Source organism: Lolium rigidum, chromosome 4, assembly GCF_022539505.1.
Source record: "Lolium rigidum isolate FL_2022 chromosome 4, APGP_CSIRO_Lrig_0.1, whole genome shotgun sequence".
Taxonomy (NCBI): Eukaryota; Viridiplantae; Streptophyta; class Magnoliopsida; order Poales; family Poaceae; genus Lolium; species Lolium rigidum.
The window spans coordinates 48,201,366-48,222,912 of NC_061511.1; the positions used below are offsets into that span (position 1 = coordinate 48,201,366).

Consider the following 21,547-nt stretch of genomic DNA (forward strand, 5'->3'; position numbering starts at 1 on the left):
TAGATTATGTAATTTTTTCAAATTTTTATGTAATTTTTCAAATTTTTATGTAATTTTTTTATGATGTAATCGGTAACAACTTTAGTTCAATAAAATAATTTCCTTGCATTATTTTTAATGTTGTAATCTGAAAAAGAAATGCTCATGTCGAGGAGAGAGAAAAGCTGATGTGGAGGAGAGAGAAGTGAGAGCTGGCACTATAGCCCGTGCATTGGCACCGTGAGGTGAGAATGAGGTGAGAGTGGGATGAGAGTGAGGGAAAAAAGCTGACGTGGCGGGTGAGAGTGGTGTGGTGCATTAGCACCAGCCTAAAAATGTTGCTCAAACAAAAGGACGAAGATGTGGGCGGAGCTCGAGGAACTGAAAGGCCTCGGAAAGTGCTGGGGAGGTTGAGGTCGAGGAGTTGGAGCTTGCGGCGGTCGAAAATCCTTGGTAGGGGCGACAAGAGGTGGAGCTTTACTCCCCGGGCCAGAGCTCCTACCTCCTACGCGGCTGCAAAATGGGGGAACTATGGCTTTCCGGCATTGGCGAGGGGCTAACTAGTCATATCCCAGGGAGAGAAAGAATTTATGTATTTGTGTGCATGAACACTACACTGGTGTTTCTTCTAGAATTAATACCCTTGTTCTACATTAGTGAGGCAGGATTTCAGATGATGAGCCATCTTCTGTTATTCACGTTAAGCAGAGAATGTGAACTTCATTGTGTATGCAGCAGAAAACGGATCCTGTTTGCGATTCAATTCATGTTGTTCCTTGCATCTCAAACAAATCACTTATGAAATTATGATACTCCCTCCATCCAATGGAATGTCTTAATACATGTTCTGTTCATATCTGAGTGCTTTTCATGAACCTAAGTAAAGCTGTAGCCAGAAGAGCTCTATCCATATCGTCAATTTTTTGAGGCAAAGCAACAGCCATGGAGCCTGCTAGTGCTGCTAGTTTGGTCTAACTAAGAGCATCCCACACCTTCACACGACACCCAGGATCATGACAACGCATCCACCAATGGCGTCCAATTCTGGAGTGTAACTGGTAGGATCACCTCACAGATCTTCAGTTTCTTCATCCTCTTGGCAGCCCGTCACTATTGCAAGAGAGAACTATTGAAAACATACACATTCCTCATGTCGCGCAAGGGTCATAAGAACAAGACTAGTGTGGCGTTCTGTCGCATGATCAATTACAACAATAACAACAACGACAAAAAGGGGGAACGGAACCGTCCATTATCGACATGGAAACAAACCTAGGTCGGTTCCACTACAAGTACCCCAAAACTGAACAGAGATCATCTAGCTAGTTAGCTCGACACCATGATCTGATCGCACGCCTGGAGGGCCTGCTTCGCGTAGTACCTCACGTCCACGTCAGGGTCCTCGCTGAGCTCCACAAGGCAGGGCTTCAAAGTCTTCTCAGCCAAGGACTGATCGAGGATCGGTACAAGCGACTGCAGGACCTTGGCCACGTTAAACTTGATGTTGGGCACCCTGGAAGTTCAAAGATACATGTCAGTGTCTCGGCAAAGAAGCCTTGGAGATATGAGTTTATCACTACTATGGTATTTATCAGTCACCTGTCCTTTGAGGAATTAACAACGACGGGGAGCAGCGTTTGGCATGTTATCTCTGGGCCCATGACAGGGGCTAGCAATGAGATGGCTTGCAGAATGGTCATGCGGTACAGGTAATGCGGGTTGTTTATCTTCTCCAGCACCTACACAACGGAATGTGTGAGTTTTTGAGACTGGTAGCAGAAATTACATGCCATCACGGCAAGGAGAATGTGTACATGCTACTACGGTAGACAATGGTACAAAAGGGTCCAACCTGAGGAATTATATGCTGCATTGCCCACTCAGGACCAAACTCCTCCGCCAGGCGCTTCAAGTTGTTCGCAGCAGCTTCTCTAATAGAGTACACCTGAAATTCAAACTCTGGTTAACAAGCTTTGCATAAATAGCAGCAGCTTTTTTGTAAGAATTTTGGAAATCCTCTTGAGAGATGCAAGCTCTGTCACTAAACTATACATCAGATTTGCGCAGTACATTCCATTACAGTTCTTGCAATCAAAGAGGCACATACTTATATAAGATGGGCACAGATATATAAAAAACAACGCAAATATTTTTATGACATAAGGTAATCATGAAAAGGCAATGCTGATGCGACTTTTCTAGTTGTTCTGAATTGTCATGGTAAAATTGAACTGGTAAAATAAATGTGAGGCAAACAAGACAGTAGCAGCTTTATAAAGTCCAAACCTCAGCTCTAGTGAACACTTAGCTGCCAACTTTCTAGGCATAATGCTATTTGAATAGAACAGTGGCAACATTTTGTTCATAATGCAACTAGAGAAAACATGCAAGACAACTAAACATAGGGGTCAGGTTGCACTGCTGGTAAATAAGATGAACATGAAAGTGCTAATTATCAGAGCTCTTATATAAACTTCAAGGCTGAAAGAATATCTTTGAGATGTGATACGCCAAAGTCACACGAATACCACATACCTTATCCTCCAACCATTGCATGCAAAGTGCTCCTAGCTTGTCATCAAAAAATCCAACACCTAACTGCCTGGCCAACAGAGGGATGTACTCAATTATTGCAAGCCGGACCCTCCAGTGCCTATCCTCTGCTAGTTCTACAATGGCCGGCAATAAAGATTGTGACAGCAAGTCAATGCCAATGACCTGAAAGATTGCAATGGTGTCAGTTAATGTAGAAAAAACACATGCCACAGGAGAATAAACGTTGAAGGGAATAGCTGCTAGCCTGCCACTCCCTCCAGAAAATTACACTTCATCTGAGATACAGGTAAAACAGATTGCATTACACATCTTTGTTATGCCGCTAATTACCTTCAGAGAATATTATCTTAACTTTAGGACATATTAATAAATGATGCTGGATACAGAGAGACGGAGGCTATCACGAAATGGTAGAAACAGAATAACATGTATTTTAAGAATTGAGGGCGTACGTAATGGCCAAGTGGGCAAACACTGACCTATCCAACCCAATTAGTTCCATTTTTGCACAAGGCCCTCATACTTGTGGTAAATCAAAATGAGAATTCATCCTACTTAAACTTGTGGTAAAGCAAAAAAAAAAAGTAAAGCCTATGAAAGAACTTTGAAAGACAGTTAACATATGATTGAGGACTTCAAAGAGAAGGCAAACTAACTCTAACAACAAACAATTGCACCAACCTGATTCACTTCATCAAGTTTGCTGATTATGTTGAGTCGAACATCAGGAAATTCATCCTTGAGCAAAGAAAGAAAAATAGGAAGAAGTTGCTCAATGGTTGCATCCTGCAGGAAGCCAGAAATGAGGCTGATAAGATTACCGAGGGTGCTGAGTTGCTGATAGTAAATGTATGAACAGCAGGAGCTAGTAAACAACTAACTGCAGTATCATACAGGTAAACAAAATATTAAATTGTACTTGTGTTGATAGACAAGGTTAGGAAACATAGTTGCATCCTGGCCCAACATATCAACTGAAAATATCTAGCTGGCAAATAGACCATGCTATGGAACACAAACAGAAATCAATTAAAAACATCCGAATTTCGCACAGATACCTCTCAGCCCGTTTTCAAGTTTCACTTAAGTTTCAGCATAAATTATGAATACCAACATTTTTTTTTGACAAAGTAATGGTGGACCTCCAGGTACAGTGACAATTATATGGTAATGGGAACATATATTTTATGAACTAGTCATAGAAATAATCATAGGACTGAAGCTCTTCAAACAACGATACAGACATTCATTCATATAGGTAAAAGCAATTCAATAAAAAAACATGGTTGCATCATTGCTTGCACCTTCCCCAAAACAGGGGCCATTCCCATAATGACTGAAGCCAAAGCTGAGCGAACATGCTGAGACGAATCTGATGATAAATCCTGCAAATGCAATTTCTCACAAGTTAGTTTGTTGATAAAACAGTAGCGAAAAACAGATGATGTTCAGTTACTCCGATGCCCCCACCTTAACACATGGTAGGATGTGCTGAATTGCAACTTGCGGGCTTAATATCCTGCAGAACTTAGTAACTTTTCCAGCAGCTGCGATCCGTACTTCAGCCTCATTATCACGAAGAAGGCGAACATATGCAGGCACCAGGTCCGCTCTATAAACAAATATACAAATGCATGAATCAATCAGGCTCAAGTTTATGTATTATGTGTACATAACAACCTAGGCTACGTATGTCTGAGTACCCATTACGGGTATGAAAAGGCCAAGTATGCTACAGCCAAAGAAAGAGAGCGCTAACCTTGTAGGCTCAGGGCCAGCAGCCTCGCAGAGTTCGTACAATTGATTGGCAACCATATAACGGACACGCCAAGATTTATCCTATCAAAGGAATTATGAGAAAAACATATAAGTAGTAGCACAACCGTAATTCACAACAACTATAGTAAGTCAGAGAAATTTTGAGTAGCATGAACCTTAGCAATCATAAAAGTATATATCCCAATAACCTATCAAGACCTATCACAATTGAAGTAATGTACCTGGGAGAAATTGACAATGACCGGAAGTATATGTGCAACACAATCTTGGGGTTCCAACAATTTCCCTAGGGCGGCACAGCCTTCAACTGCCAACAAACGTACTGAATCTTGATCTGCAAATGAAGGGCAGTAACATTCTTAGAGCAATGTTCATAATGAGCAAAATGTGCATATGACAATATGCAAACTATGTTTCAATTAATCAAGTTTTATATAAAATGCTGCACAATAAAAGTCAGAATCCATTTTTAAGGCTTATTTATTGACCTTTTGTACATTCAAGCATAAAAGAATGGCATCTGAGCTTTAAGAGTTTATGTTGACATTTGAAGCATAGAGAAATTGTTACCATGGTCACAGTGAACAAGATAATATAATAACATGAACTTGTGTAACGAAAGTGAATATACAGAAAAAATTATCTCGGAGCAAAATGGAAGGATATAAGCTACAATCCTGGCATACAGGACTACTATGATCCTGCTTAAAATCGTAAACAATGAAAAGGCAAAATTTAAGGACTTGAAATATAAGATACCAAATTAGTACTGATAGACAAACTACTTTATGGTACGCTGAAAAAATATGCCAAATTAGTAACTGTAATGAATCTACGATAAGCCACATGCAAGCACTAAGAAGCAAGATACTTGTTTATTTCGTACTAGATCTAAGGCATCTCTCATACAAACTGCAAGCCAACATGTAAGTGGGCAGAACATTCCAACAATTACAACCGTCATACTTAGTTCAACCAATAGAAAATGGATAGCATCTAAATTGGTTGATTGCGAAGTCCCCTAAAACGGCTATAACTACTGATGAGTTTTGATGTATCAGAACAAGCAATTGAAAATCCAAACCAACAGTAGCAAAGCATCTCAATGACAAAATACATTAGGAAGGGACCACAACAAAATAATGACTTTCTGATATTGAATTCAGCAATTCTAGTAAAAAATATTCCAGTTTTGAGCCTTTACTGAATAGATTTACAGATATTAAATAATACATACCATCTTGGGTTAAATTATCAAATATCGAGACGATTTCCTTCTTTAAATGGCTCTGTTCAACTGTTGCAGCAAACTTCCCAAGATTTGATGCTGCTGCCCTTCTGACCATAGGCATGTCATCTTGGCATAAATGGCCATAAACGATTCTCAGCTCTGATTTCAACTGGTCGGCGGCACTTGGATAGGCTATATGGAAAAGACCACAGGATGATACTCTAGCCGTAAACCACTCACCAGATGCTAGCCTCTGAAATGAGTAAAGACTAGTAAATTGGACAGATGCTAGCCTCTGAGGCTGAGGAGCAGCAGCCACAATAAGAAACAAGATACTAACTATTGGCAGCATTCTTGACATTTTTTTCAAACAACCAAGAGAGTATTTCAGTATTTACCGTCACCACTGGAACGAAATAGTCAACGACGTCCTTCTCCTTCATCTGCGCACCGATACGGCACAGCGACTCGACCGCTTTGTCCCGGACACAAGTTTCCTCCACCGTAGCCAACGTTTCCAACGGTGGGAGCAGAACATGAGCATGCTCTACACCCCCGACATAAGGAACGAACACGCCCAACTCTTCAGCCATCGCCTGAAGCACCTCGTCCTCGTCATCGTTGTTCTCGCTGAGGAAAGGGATCAGCTCCTTCCTGGTCCTTTCCTCCCCGAGCGCCCTCGCGATCGTGGAGAGCTTCCTGATGGAGTTCAGACGCAGCGGGATCTCCTCATTCTTGAGCTCGTCTATCAGCACCGCGATCGGATACAGCGACTGGTCCACCGTAGCCATCGGGCTTATCACAGATTTCTACAGCTGCACAATAAGACACAACATTAGGACAATGTGATGGTTACATACTGCGCTGGTGCGGAGAAAGATAGAGAGAGGACCCTTTAGTGAAACATTGAAGGCACAATGAAACCAGATTTCCCCAAATCTTCAGATGCTAGATATAATGTACCAGACTATTAGGTCGGTTTTGAAATAGGCGCCAATACACACATTTTATAACCGTTAGTTTCACAGTGATATGTTGACGCACATAAAAATTTGTGAAGAAACATCATGTCTGGTGAGGATTTGAGAAATATGTTGTGTGACTGCAAATATTCTCACGCATATGGTCAATACATCTATCTGAAAATGGACGCTGAAATGCATCTGGTCCAATTTTCCTGGTGAAGATAAAATGTAGAGACCATTTCGTGCTGGACATGATCATCAAAGAGAACGAGATCGTAGACCCATAGCAGACATTTGATGCACATAACTTAAGAAAGCGACGCTAATCTATTCCATTAGTCTAGAATATGCTCCAATCAGATCCAAATAGACGAGATGGTTAACAATTCCCATCCTGTGAATAACACTCTCAAAGGCATTCGAGAACCTCTGCCCCGTTCGGTCTCAATCGTTTGTGATTTTTTTTTCAGCTTCCTTGGTGCAGATAACAAGAGAAGGAACTCACGGCCGCGCACCGTCCGCGAGTGATTCGTCGAGATTAATTAACAGTAGCAAACCGATAGGACCGAAGCAGGCACAGCGGGACGATCCCGGGCCGGCAGCACGGCAGAAACGTATCACGATCCCCAACACCTGCCCCGCGGGTAATCCCTATCCCGGAGCGAATCAACCCAAACCCGCGATGGAATCCCCCAGACGGGCGGGAGCAGGCGCGGATCTGGGCGGGGAGACACGGATACGTACATAAAAAAGAAGTAATGCGGAGGGGAGCAGAGGGAGGGGCGTAACCTGATGGGGTCAGATCGGGCTTCGTCGTCGTCGGCGGCGGCGGCAGAGGTGTGGGGGAGGTCGCCGGTGAATTGGGTCGGGGAGCGAGAGAGAGAGAGACGCGGAGAGGGGATCCAGAGGAGGAGGACGAACAAGGCAAGGCACCACCTTGGAGGTTCCGTGCTGGGCTGGGCCGGTAACCATGTTGGTTGGGCCGCGCTGGACCGGGAAAATAGACAGCCTCCTTAAAATAATTGGCCAACTTTTTCAAACAAAATTTTTTGAAAGGCGTCACCTCTTCTTTTGCATGTTTTATGGGACTATAAATAACTTCTCATCGCCCGCCATTCTATAGTTAGGGTTAGCTTTTGTCTGCTGTGGTTCATCCATATGCTGGTGGGAGCGGCGTCCGGGCGAATAAATCCGCCTCAACTCTACTCTCACACCGGCAACGACCTTCACGGCGACATCTCGGAGTTGATGGCAACATGTGCTTGTTGATTCTTCAGATCGGGAGCTTAGTCTTCTCGTTGTTCTTCAGATCTGGCAAAATCTGTTTCTCGATGTGTCGTTGGCGTTCGTCGTTGTCCACGACGACGCTGGGGATTATGGCGAGGTGGATGCTCTGGAGCGAGTATATTGGTCCGGAGGTGGTGCATCTGTGGTTCTTCCCCGACTTCATCAACGTGCCATAGCGACATATGCCTCACTGGTTGCCAGCGGGCTTGTTCATTCACTCACAAATTAAGCATCATTGGTGATGGTGCTTCTTCGGATCTAGCAATGGTGGAGGTTCAGCGTCTCCTCAAATGTCTGCCTAGGCGGCGTTGGACTTTGGTAAAAAAAAGGTGGCCGCTAGTTTCAGCGAGTGCATGAAAACCCTAAGGATAGTTCTGTATTTTTGTATCTTTTAGGGTTCTATCTGCAAAGTTTCCAACAAATATGTTTTCTCCTGCTCCGTTTTTCGGATTCCGTATTTGTTGGTTCTTGTAACTTGATTTCTATTAATAAAATGAGTACATGGTTACTCTCCAAAAAAAGAGCAAACGTTTTATCCCTATCCTCATCATACGGCCACAACAGCGCCTCACACACAGCACAAGATTTTTTTTTCATGTGGCTCCAAGCCCGCCAACGATCCCTATCTTTCTCTGTCTCTTCTTCCAGAGGCTTCAGCCAGATGGGTGCTTCTTCTTCTCGGCACTCTGGGAACAAACAGTTGCCTGTAGCATTGACACGCAACGGACGAGCAACAGCCATGGAGCCTGCTGCAATTAGCCTCGTCTCCCTGAGAGCATCGTCCACCGCCGCCACTGCGAACCACGGCTTCTCGTGGCGCCGGCAGCTAGGGCCGTCCAGGATGAGCAGGACGCATCCGGCCATGGCGTCACCCAAACCTGGAGCGAGATTGGTATGACAATCTCACCAAACGTACTACATATTATGCCTCCTGTTTCTTCTTCCCATTCTTGGCAGGAGGTGTCGACTGGCTATTTTAGTACGAGCGCCAGGTCTCAAATCTGGAGTGACACACATGTTGCTTATTTGGGTGTGCATGCAGGTGTCTGCCGCTGCAGGCTGCAAGGAGTGCAGAGGGAAGGGCGCGGTGGAATGTGAAGGGTGCAAGGTATGAATGAGACCAGAATGTCAAGTTTCTTCTCAAGGCCATATCGCCGTATCTGCATACTAACTGACTGACTGGGTCATCGGTCGCAGGGGACCGGCAAGAACAAGAAGAACGGCAACATCTTCGAGAGATGGAAGTAGGTTTCATCATCATCAACAAAGATACATGTCATCTACTGCACATATAATGTGTGGCAGTGCTAGTGTGAACAACTAACTGATGGCATTATGGCTCCTGCAGGTGCTTCGACTGCCAGGGGTTCGGGATGCGGAAATGCCCCAGCTGCGGCAAGAAAGGCCTCACGCCCGAGCAGAGAGGAGAGAGGTAGATAGTATACTCCAAGGATGCATGTATCCTTCAATGCCAATGGCATATAAAATACACTATTATATGCTCTGCAGTAATCATATACCACTCTGAACCAAGGCGAATGCCGCACTTGGTACTTGTATAGAGACTGGCATTGAACAATGTCTACACACTGTTAATGCGGATGAGCAGCGTGTAACTATAAGTAACCGAAGTCTCTCATCATGTGGCATAGATACTCTGAGACAAACGGACTAACATATGCAACACTTGAAAAACTCTGTTTATTATTCTCTGTTGAAAAGCACTTGCAACACTTAAAAAATACACTAGAAAAACAAAAGGTGTAACAGGGGAACCGACAGAATTCCTCTAGTTTCTCTGTTTATTATCTATACTTTTTTTTCTATATAATATACCAGTTGTGTACTATGCTTGAAGAATGAATCTTAACCATTGGACTGCTACATCTAACGGTTGAAGAGAGCCGGATTCGTATAAACAGTATATCGCAGCTGCTCGGCACTAGTCTAGAACCTTCGCGTGCCCTTCTCTGACAAAAGTAGACGTGTGCATGCCTAATACCCTGTGGGTCATGTTGCAGCTACGAAGATAGATCACAAAAACAAACACAAAGTACAAGATTACTCTCCCGGCATTATTTCCCCTAAACGTTTAGCTCCCGCGGTAACCCACAAACGGGCCTCTCTCTTGATCTTGTCAAAGATAACACAAGGTGGAGCTTGTTTGCTGTGGAAGACCCTCGCGTTACTCTCGCCCCAAATTTCCCATGTGACGAGCAAAGATAGGGAGGCGATGGCTCTCCGGTTTGGTGTAGCGTCACTTATCATGGAGTTCCACCAATTGTTGATAGAAAGATGCGCCCATTGGTTAGGTAGGATTCTAGGGATGCACATCCAATCACCAATGAGGTTCCAAAGGTGCACCACATAACCACAATGCACGAAAAGGTGGCAAACCGATTCTGTTTCTTGCTTGCAAAGAGGACATAAGCCACAATTTTGCCACTCACATTTCTGTAAACGGTCTGCGGTCCAAATTCTATTTTGCGTTAGAAGCCAAGTAAAGAACTTTGCCTTTGGAGGGGCCCAAACCTTTCACACCGTCTTGTATAAATTGGAGGTAATTGAGCCAAGGAATTGCAACTCATAAGTCAACTTGGCTGAGTGTTGCCCATTAGTCGTGAGCGTCCATGAGATATCATCTTCAATCTCCTCATTTAGGTGCACCTCTTACAACTTGGCCCAAAGATCAATTAATTGGGAGAGGTGGTCTAAGGTGAAGTCGTCATCCAAAGTGATTTTCCCGACCCAAGCGTTGGCCTCCAAAGCTTTGTGCACCTTCCAAGATTTCCTTTTGAAACTAGCGAAGATAAGAGGCGCGATCTCTTTTGGTTTCTTTTCATCGAGCCAAGGAGCCTCCCAAAAAGGAGTCTTGCACTCGTTGATCTTGGTGACAGAGTAGAAGATATCCATGTCCGCCTCGAAGCCTGGGTTAGCGGATACATCCCAAATCTTAGTGATATCCTTCCATTCTAGCCACCACCAACGAAGGTAGCGAGTTGCCGCAAATTTGTCCAAGCACATGACCCCAAGCCCTCCAAGCTTCTTAGGGCAGCAAACCGCTTTCCAATTATCTTTGCATTTCGCCCTGGTTCGTTGTGTTCTTTGCCGACCAAAGGAAGGCCTTCTTGATTTTATTGATGAACTTAATAGTGCACAGCGAAACGATAAGCGGCGTGAAGTAATAGGTGGCTAGGTGATCACCGACTTGACAAGAGCTATATGGCCCGCCGTGGTGATATATTTACCACTCTAAGAAGGAAGCTTCCCAGCGTATTTGTCCTCAAGGTGTTGAAAATCGACTCGCTTAAGTGCCGACACTGAGAGAAGGAGCCCAAGGTATTTAAGGGGAAGGATGTTTTCGTCGCCAGTATCCCCTCAAGGATGTTGAAAAGATTGATATCGTTCCAACGAATGGGAACCACTAGTAGGAAAACCATTATAGGTGGAAACCACCTCTGTGGCGCACCAAACAGCCCATGCGCCACAAAAATATTTCTCTGGCGCACCACTATAATGCGCCATAAAAATGGATGTTTCTGTGGTGCATGTGCCAGCATATGCGCCACAGAAGATAGAGATTTTGTGGCGCACCCTGGGCAGTGCGCCATAGAAAGTTTGTGGGACCCACGCTGGGTCCACCACTGCACATGGCCGAAGGATATTCTGTGGCGCATGGTCCAATGTGCGCCATAGAAAGTTAAGGTTCTGTGGCGAACGTGGATCCATGCGCCACAGAATATCCTGCGGGGACCACCCGCCGGCTCATGCCACCATGGTTTTGTGGCGCATATGCTGATATGCGCCACAGAAGTTCATGTTTCTGTGGCGCATATCAGCATATGCGCCACAGAAAGTGAATAGTAGATCTCACTTTGGAGACAGCTTTCCCCTCTTTTCTTTCACCCACCACCCTTTCCATTCTTGTCTCCTCCAACCAGCTCGTGTTGCTCCTCTCTCCAACTCCATTTTGGTCATACTTTTCTCCATTGTTGATAGCTCTAAGCCTATTTTGTTGGCATATTTGTGAGGGGAAGCCACTCCAACTTGTAGAGGGGTACTAAAAACCACAATTCTCTTTCCCTCCTCCTCCACTTTCCCTCTTGCATGGTCCATTGTTTTCTCTCCACCACCCCATCCTCTTGCTCCACCATGATCTTGGTAGATTTGTGAGAGGTTGAGTACTATTGGATGCATGTTTTGTGTGTATGGATGTTTTGTAGGTGAAGATTATCGCGCTCCCGGACGGTTTGTGGTGGCGAGACGATGATGTTTATATGTGTTGAGCTTTGTGTTGTGGTTGAATGTTTGCTTGCGAAGAAGCTTATTTGTGTTGTTGGTTTGTGCCGGCGTGTGGTGCATGGATATTTGCCGAAATGTTGATTCATTTACATTTCGGCAAATTCTTGCACTAGCCATATGTGTCCTACTTTTAGGATAGGTCATGCCGAAATTTTCCGGCAATCATGCATGCATGTGTGTTTGTGCATGGTGTGTGTGGTTCTAATTAACTCTCTTTTGCTTTATATATGCATGATGCAGTCAACCATGGTCGTACATATGAGGGAAGGACAAGTGGTTAGATACAAGGTGAACGCGAAGGCCGACATGGTTAGGAATGGAGGAGGAAGAGAGGGGGCGGTAAGGGTTTCTGGATTGGTGTGGTGGCCGGCCACCCCCTCCCCTCTTTATATAGGGGGAGGGGTCGGCCTAGGGTTCCCCTTGGGCCCCACCTATCCCTTGGCCGGCCATGGGGGGAGAATTTTCTTCCCCCTCAAGCCTTCCCCTTATCTCTCCGTTTAAACATTTTATTTTAGAGATAGATCTTATCTCTAGATTTAAACCATTTAAATTAAGAGATAGATCTTATCTCTAAGGGGTAGGCCGGCCTGGGCCCACATGTCATAGTGGGCAGGCCCCACCATGCCATGTGGCGCCTACATGGCCTCTCCCGGGGTGGTGGGCCCACTGGTGACCATCTAGAACCTTCTAGAAGCTCCGGTCAAAACACCGGACTTTTTCCCGAACCCCGGAAAATGACTTCCCTTATATGAATCTTATTCTCCGGACCATTCCGGACCTCCTCGTGATGTCTTGGATCCCATCCGAGACTCCGAACAAAAACTTCGGACTCCATCTCATATTCTAAATCTACTTATGCGACATCGAACCATAAGCTCGTCACCCTACGGTTCGTGAACTATGTAGACATTGTCGAGACTCCTCTCCGAGCAATAACCAATAGCGGGATCTGGAGATCCATAATGGCTCCCACATATTCAACGATGACTTAGTGATCGATTGAACCATTTACATACGATGTCGATTCCCTTTGTCACATGATATTTTACTTGTCCGAGGTTCGATCGTCGGTATCTCCATACCTTGTTCAACCTCGTTATCGACAAGTACTCTTTAATCGTACCGTGGTATGTCATCTCTTATGATCCAATCATATGCTTGCAAACTAATCAGACGACATTCCACCGTGAGGGCCCAGAGTATATCTATCTGTCATCAGGATGGACAAATCCCACTATTGATTTGTATGCTTCAACTCACACTTTCCGAATACTTACTCCCATCTTTATCACCACCCATTTACGCAATGGAGTTTGATGTAATCAAAGTACCCTTCCGGTGTAAGTGATTTACATGATCTCATGGTCGAAGGACTTAGGCAACTATGTATCGAAAGCTTATAGCAAATTGAACTTAATGACTTGATCTTATGCTACGCTCATTTGGGTGTGTGTCCATTATATCATTCACCTAATGACATAACCTTGTTATTAATAACATCCAATGTTGATGATCACGAAACCATGACCATCCATTAATCAACAAGCTAGTTATACAAGAGGCTTACTAGGGACTCCTTGTTGTTTACATAACACACATGTATCAATGTTTCGGTTGATACAATTATAGCATGAGATGTAAACATTTATCATGAACACTAAGATATAACAATAACTAATTTATTATTGCATCTTGGGCATATCTCCAACAGGGACTTCCTCCCAAGTTTCCCCCATTAATTTTAGGGATTTGGCCTTATCCCTTTAGGGGGGCGCATGGGCCACGGTGGGCTGCATCCCCAGCCCATGTGGACATGGTGCACCACCCATTTATCCCATGTGGTCCCTCCAGGACAGGTGGGCCCCACCGTGGGACCCCTGGAACCTTCTAGAAGATTCCCGGTATGATACCGAAAAAATCTCGAACTTTTCTGGAACCCTAAAATCAACTTCCCTTATATGAATCTTATTCTACGGACCATTCCAGACCTTCTCGTGATGTCCTAGATCCCATCCGAGACTCCGAAAAAGTATTCGGTCTCCAACTCATATTCTGAATCTAGTTATACGACATCGAACCTTAAGCGCGTCACCCTACGGTTCATGAACTATGCGGACATGATCGAGACTCCTCTCCGATTAATAACCAATAGCAGGACCTGGAGATCCATAATGACTCCCACACATTCAGCGATAACTTAGTGATCGATTGAACCATTAACATACTATACCAATTCCCTTTGTCGCGCAATACTTTACTTGTCCGAGGTTTGATCATCGGTATCTCCATACCTAGTTCAACCTCGTTACTGACAAGTACTCTTTACTCGTACCGTGGTATGTCATCTCTTGTGATATTGTCACATGTTTGCAAGCTAATTAGATGACATTCCACTGAGAGGGTCCAGAGTATATCTATCTGTCATCGGGATGGACAAATCTCACTCTTGATCCATATGCCTTAACTCATACTTTCTGAATACTCAATTGCACTAGAGTCAATAATCTAGTTTACATTTGAAAAGATATAACACCTTGGCCTTCTGGTGCTTATCATGTTTTGCTCACGGGAGAGGTTTTCAGTCAACGGATCCGACTGTTCAGAAACGTATGTATTTTGCAATTCATTTGCGTCTCTACGCATCACTCATTTTCCAAATAAGTCGGCATTAATTGTATATGCTTAGTCCTTTGGTGGAACCTTAATTCCGCGGTCTGAAATAAGTCACTAATATTGTCACACAATATAGCTTCAAAGTTCTCACACTTTCGGAACTACACCAAGTTCTCAAAGAACTCCTCGACTTAACATCCTCAGTCATTGACGTGGGCATTACCCTTCGGGTAACCAGTATTACCCTATCTGGTATTGACAAGTTGGAAGCCCATGAAGCTACCAGAAGGCGAGATGGGCCACTAGGTCGGTGCATCAGAAGATTCCTTGACGGGCAAGACGAGGAAGCGAGCAAACAAGGAAAGATTGGATCTAAACTATTGTAAACTTAGTCGTCCTCGGTTAGGACCCTTGAGACCTGGCCTCCTATATAAAGGCCAGGAGAGGGGCTGCCGAAGGACACAATCAATCTTAGTAACAATAGCCAGCAGAAGTTTAGAACTAGGTTACCCTAGCAACTAGCATCTCGGCGAGATCTCAACCGAACTATTCGGCACCCCATTGTAACCTGTTTTCATCATAATCAAAGAACAGACAGGCAGGACGTAAGGGTTTTACCTCATCGAGGGCCCCGAACCTGGGTAAATCGCTTTCCCCGCTTGTCTGTGTACCGATGTCTCGTGTCAGCCTGCAGGATTCCATCAACCCTAAGCCCCTATCGGAGGGCATTGCCGAGGAGCACCCTCGACAATTGGCGCCGTCTGTGGGAAGCCTGTCGGCGCAAGGCAGGGCATCGGCAGATCCGATCATGACATCAGCAGCTTCATCGGCAAACTCGCCGGCAATTTCGCCAGCAAATTCGCAGCAACGTCATCAGCGACCTCGTCGGCACCATCGTCGCCCATCCTGGGAAGTCCAATTCGATTCGGCTCCTACGAGTTTACTCCACACAGCGATTCCTCCCGTTCAAAGTTTTCAGGTCTACAAGGGAACGTGGAGATGACCTTCGGCAGCGTCCACTACAACGTCAACGCAGAAGGAATCCTTCAACTGCTGGAATCCCCGCTTCGGATCGACGAGTTCAAGCGCATCATCTTCACTCGATGCGTCGGTTGACTCGACGGGATCAACGTGCTCCCCCGTGCCATCAGCTCCTCGTTCAGTATCCTCTATGTCAGTAGGGTCGGATGACTCCTCGTCTTCGAAACTGACCTCGTACTATTGCCTGAACTGCGACACCAGACACGGACTGGGATCCACCGACACGCCGTTCATCTGCAACGCCCAGTATTCGTCGGGAGAAGATAGTATCGACAGCACCATCCAACGAACCACCCAAAGGGCGGCACGCCATCAGGTCTATGTCGCCAACAACACGGGGAACACAAGGCTCAGAGGAGACGAGGACCATACCCCCCGATCCAGCAGAAGGGCAAGTTTTGAGAACAGCGCCAGCAACCGCGATAGTGATTATACCATCGCAGACGAGGAGTGGGCGGCAGCAAGGGCAGCAGTACTCAACAACGCACCGCTCCCCGCAGGGACTTCGGTCGGAACCCTCAATGCTTACCGCTCCATACTGGAGAAAAACCGAGAGCACTTGTCAAAAGAACAAGCCACCCTCGAAAGGCGCTTATCTGCGGCAGATCGATCCAGTGAAAGGCGAAGGGGTTCGCAAGGGAGCGCCTCCCGAAACACTCAGGGAGCGGGCAAGCATCGGTCAAGGATGTCCAGGCTTTCAGAAGATGACGCCAGAGAGATAACATCGAATCTGACTAAATCCTTTATGACCACGGATACTGCGGGCATGCCACGGCCAAAAACCGTTGCAGCAGCAACGACCAACCTCGCCGCTTACCTCATCAATCAGCGCCCCGAAGGATCTATGGCTCAAGCTCACCAAGGTGCTCTCGAAAGTCTCGCGATATTAGGAAACAACCTGGTCCCGCAGAAGGAAAAAACTATGGTCCAAGGCAGTGGGTCAAAACATCATGCAAGAGATGCTCGGGACGAGATCACCCAGAGCAGGATCGACAAAGCAAGGCGACGACGCGCCGCTAGGAAAGACGACGATAGCGATTCTTCGGATGAAGACCAGGAGTACGATGGCGAACTCAGAGGAGCCGACTGTCTAAGTTACAAGATACGCGAAGCAATGCCGCCTAAAAAGTTTAAACCTACCCCTACCGACGCTGCCAAGTACGATGGGCAGCAAGAACCAAGATCTTGGATAGATGACTACCTGCAGACAGTGATCTTGCACAAAGGAAACCAGATAGCGGCAATGCAATGCTTACAACTTTACTAGAAGGATTCAGCACGGGCCTGGTTACGGGGGCTGCCGAAAGGTTCTGTCAAATCATGGGACGACCTAGTAGACGCCTTCGTCGCCAACTTCCAAGCAACATACAAAAGGCCCGTTGGAATCGAAGAGCTACAAAGTTGTCGGCAGAAGCAGAAGGAGTCGATGCGTTCGTATATCGGGAGATTCACAAAGCTTTTGAATGTTGCTGAAGACGTATCTGTCGACAGAGCAATCGACGCTTTCAGCGACGGCGTCCAACGGGAAAGTTACATAGAAGAACTCGGGCGCAAAAAGCCAAAAACCATAACCAAGTTAATGGAAATTGCCAACAGCTGGGCTGATGGTGAAGACAACGTACGAAGGCCATGGCAGCGCAGTGATGATGAAGACGATGACCAGCCGAAGCACGACTCGGGTGGCCGAAGGGATCGCCACAAGAGGAGGAAAAACCGCAACTACGATGATAACAATCTGGTAGCAGCAGGGTATGCCGATCGGCAAGACGATCGAGATGACAGGCACGATGGTAACCGGAACAACTCTGGGAACAGTGGTAATTATAAACCACGACAGCAGAGGACTCCCGAACTACCCTACGCCGAGCAGGTCAACGCCCCTTGTTACCTGCATTCGTATGTTGACTCCAAAGATGGCAAAACGAAGTCGAGTCACCTGCTCAGGGACTGTCGGCAGTTCCTTGACATGCACAAACTCATCCAGCAGTCAGGCCAGCAACAGCTACCACCACCACCCCCACCTCCACCGCAGCATCAAGTACAGCAGGCTCAACCCAACGAGGCATTCCCACCACCACGTGGGCAGATGAGCATGATCCACAGGACATGTGTTTCAAGAAGAGAGATGAAGAAGCTCACCCGAGAGATCAATTTGGCAGAAAGCATCATGGCAAACATCCCCGAGTACGTCGACTGGTCTTCTCAGAGCATCACGTTCAGCCGAGCAGATCATCCGATGACCATACCAAAACCAGGACATGCTGCCCTGGTAGTCGAAGCACAAATTGGGGGGTTCAATATGAGCAAAGTATTTATGGATGGCGGAAGCGGGCTAAACCTGATATTCGTCGACACAATCAGGAGTATGGGGATCACCATGAGCATGCTTTGGAAGAAACGGACACTCGCTTCCACGGGATCCTCCCAACCGCACCGGGCCACTCTCTTGGCAAAGCTTACTCGAATGTTATCTTCGGTAAAGCCGATAATTTCAGGAAGGAGAAAATCGAGTTTGAAGTGGTGAACTGGGAATCACAGTATCACGCTATACTCGGGAGACCAGCTTATGCCAAGTTCATGGCTGTGCCGCATTATGCATACCTCAAGCTGAAAATGCCTGGGAACAATGGGACAAACATCACAGTCTATGGAAGTTTTTCACGCTCGGACAATTGTGATCGCGACTTCCAGAGGATTGCTGCAAAATTTGGGCCACAGCGAGAAATTGTCGGCCCTCCACCTAAGCTGTCCTTACGGGAGATCAAGGAAGAAAAAGATGGAAGGGGAACCAAGAAGAAGCCAGCCGCTCTCGCCCTTAAAGCATCGGCAGCTGAGGCTTCTGCAGCAGAAGCTTCGGCAGCAAAGGGCTCGGCAGTTGACGGCACAGGAGCCCTAGTAGATGGCAAGACGATGGCAATCACCGCTCAAACACTTGATGAAACCAGCAACGCTGATGCAACTACTAACGCGGTGAAGAAGCCAGAAGAAGAGAAGAACCCCTTCCTTGCCTAAGCAGTTTACTAGCCTTTGCTATGTTTTTTCTTTCATTATAAACAGGGCCTTCCTCTTTTCGCCCTCTAGCATCGTGCTTACTTTATTAATAACAACTTAAAGCTTCGATTCTTGTTAAGCATTGCAGTAACTACAAACTTCTAAACCCCATCACTATGCAAACATAGTACAGGGCAGAAGATCGTGCTCCAAAAAAGCCTCTACGAGTGCTAAAACGACGTCACCTTTCCCTCTGCTTTAGATGCCTCTACGAGTGCGCGTGCCGAAGAAAGCAAGAGTTTGGAAAAACTTACACACAACCCACGCTCGATATTTCACTTATGGAAATATCAAAGAGCAACGGGCTCATCGGCAGAATCATTACACCCGAAAAATTCGGGAATGACTGTCGAAATTTACAAACGGTTGAAAGCAAAGTTGCGCATACAACAGGTTTAGCAAAACCTGCAACACGAGCTGATCACTCATAATGATTAGCTAACCAACTAATACTCATACATCCAACGGGCAATTAAGCTTCGTCCCTTTAATATTTGCCAACGGCATGGTGAAAGTACACATTCATGTACCAACCAGATAAGAAGTTTTTGGCCCAAAAAACCCGAACACTCGGACGAATTAGCCGATACAATTTACAAAAGTAACCTTACACCTTTATATCACCCTTGCGGAGTTTCCTTTTTCCCCAGGTACCTCTGACATCTCCTCAAGTCTGTCAACAATTACATGAGCAGGAGCCAAAACCTTCGGGTACAGCTCCTCGAAATCACCAGTTGCGCTGGCAATAGACTGCAAGTGAACTGAAGGATAACAAGCAAGCACAAGGGCAAGCGTGCATTTGGCCCCTGCAAAGACTTGAGATCTTACTAGCTCCCGAACTTTCTTGGCACTTCCAAATTCAGACATCAAAGTCAAAAGGGTAGGGGGAACTGCATTCAAAGGAAACATTGTTTTCCAAACTACCCTCATGGCCTTGTAGCACTTGTCGAAGAACCGGTGGACCTGTTGCACTCGATCCTGGAATTTGACGACAGCCGAGGTCTTCGTATGGTCCCGCCAGAAAATTTCTTTGGATGAGGACAGCTGAGTCAAAGCGCGCACCCGCTCGTGTATCTGCTTGTTCTCTTCCGCAGGGTTCAACGCTATGACTGCCAAAAGAATCAGTAAAAGACTCGGACAAGAAGTTGCTAGCAAGCAGGCAAAGGGATCAAGAAACTTACAGTTTAAAACTTTCGGTAGCCTTATGCAGCTCGCCAAGAATGTATCGCTCCACGCTGGCTGCAGTCTCGCTCTTTTTATTGATGATGGCTGATGCGCGTAAATGTACACGTCCGTTGGGAACCCCAAGAGGAAGGTATGATGCGCACAGTGGCAAGTTTTCCCTCAGAAAGAAACCAAGGTTGAATCGAACCAGGAGGAGCCAAGAAGCACGTTGAAGGTTGATGGTCGCGAAATGTGATGCGGCGCAACACCGGGGATTCCGGCGCCAACGCGGAATCCGCACAACAAAACCAAAGTACTTTGCCCCAACGAAACAAGTGAGGTTGTCAATCTCACCGGCTTGCTCGTAACAAAGGATTAAACGTATCGAGTGGAAGATGTTTGCAAAGAAAACGAGTAAACACAATTGCGATAGATTGTATGCTATGTAAAGAATAGGACCGGGGTCCACAGTTCACTAGAGGTGTCTCTCCCATAAGATAAAAGCATGTTGGGTGAACAAATTACAGTCGGGCAATTGACAAATAGAGAAAGGCATAACAATGCATATACATGATATGATAAATATAGTGAGATTTAATCCGGGCATTACGACAAAGTACATAGACCGCCATCCAACCGCATCTATGCCTAAAAAGTCCACCTTCAGAGTTATCATCCGAACCCCATTCAGTATTAAGTTGCTAAGCAACGAGACAATTGCATTAAGTATGGTGCGTAATGTAATCGACAACTACATCCTTAGACATAGCATCAATGTTTTATCCCTAGTGGCAACAAGCACATCACAACCTTAGAACCTACTCGTCACGATCCCGTGTGTCAATGAAGGCATGAACCCACTATCGAGCATAAATACTCCCTCTTGGAGTTAAGAGCAAAAACTTGGCCAGAGCCTCTACTAATAACGGAGAGCATGCAAGATCATAAACAACACATAAACAATAGATTGATAATCACCATAACATAGTATTCTCTATCCATCGGATCCCGACAAACACAACATATAGTATTATAGATAGATGATCTTGATCATGTTAGGCAGCTCACAAGATCCAACAATGAAGCACAACAAGGAGAAGACGACCATCTAGCTACTGCTATGGACCCATGGTCCAGGGTGAACTACTCACTCATCACTCCGGAGGCGATCATGGCGATGAAGAGTCCTCCGGGAGATGAATCCCCTCTCCGGCAGGGTGCCGGAGGCGATCTCCCGAATCCCCCGAGATGGGATTCGCGGCGGCGCGTCTCGGAAGGTTTTCCGTATCGTGGCTCTCGGTACCGGGGTTTTCGCGACGGAGGCTTTAAGTAGGCGGAAGGGCAACGCGGGGGCCACACGAGGGCCCCACACCCTAGGTCGGCGCGGCCGGGGCCCGGGCCGCGCCGCCCTATGGTGTCGGCGCCTCGTGGCCCCACTTCCTTCCCTCTTCGGTCTTCTGGAAGCTCCGTGCAAAAATAGGACCCTGGGCGAAGATTTCGTCCAATTCCGAGAATATTTCCTTACTAGGATTTCTGAAACCAAAAACAGTAGAAAACAGCAACTGGCTCTTCGGCATCT

The 21,547-nt window shown here is 46.0% G+C and overlaps 1 protein-coding gene and 1 long non-coding RNA gene across 2 annotated transcripts; one reads left to right on the forward strand and one right to left on the reverse strand.

Moving 5' to 3' along the window:
- Window positions 1–755: 755 nt before the first annotated feature.
- On the reverse strand, window positions 756–6,357 carry LOC124708107 (serine/threonine-protein phosphatase 2A 65 kDa regulatory subunit A beta isoform-like). The gene is made up of 11 exons (XM_047239796.1): window positions 5,944–6,357; window positions 5,552–5,798; window positions 4,536–4,648; window positions 4,295–4,374; window positions 4,006–4,147; window positions 3,840–3,920; window positions 3,217–3,321; window positions 2,515–2,697; window positions 1,832–1,924; window positions 1,579–1,718; window positions 756–1,492 (listed from the first exon to the last, which is right to left on the reverse strand). The coding sequence occupies exons 1-11, from the start codon at window positions 6,334–6,336 to the stop codon at window positions 1,306–1,308; spliced, it is 1,764 nt and encodes a 587-aa protein (XP_047095752.1). The 5' UTR covers window positions 6,337–6,357; the 3' UTR covers window positions 756–1,305.
- A 2,481-nt stretch (window positions 6,358–8,838) lies between these two features.
- LOC124708108 lies at window positions 8,839–9,423 on the forward strand. Its single transcript, XR_007005047.1, has 3 exons — window positions 8,839–8,905; window positions 8,995–9,041; window positions 9,146–9,423. It is a non-coding gene; the product is annotated as an uncharacterized LOC124708108 (long non-coding RNA).
- Window positions 9,424–21,547: the final 12,124 nt, after the last annotated feature.

What these genes read in the sequence shown, in the direction of transcription:
- LOC124708107 (XM_047239796.1), bottom strand. Translation starts at nt 6,336, where the DNA reads ATGGCTACGGTGGACCAGTCGCTGTATCCGATCGCGGTGCTGATAGAC. An exon ending in ATTTCGTTCCAGTGGTGACG is followed by an intron (nt 5,799 to 5,943) that starts GTAAATACTGAA and finishes TACTCATTTCAG; the next exon opens with AGGCTAGCATCTGGTGAGTG. An exon ending in GCTGGCCCTGAGCCTACAAG is followed by an intron (nt 4,148 to 4,294) that starts GTTAGCGCTCTC and finishes ATTTGTTTATAG; the next exon opens with AGCGGACCTGGTGCCTGCAT.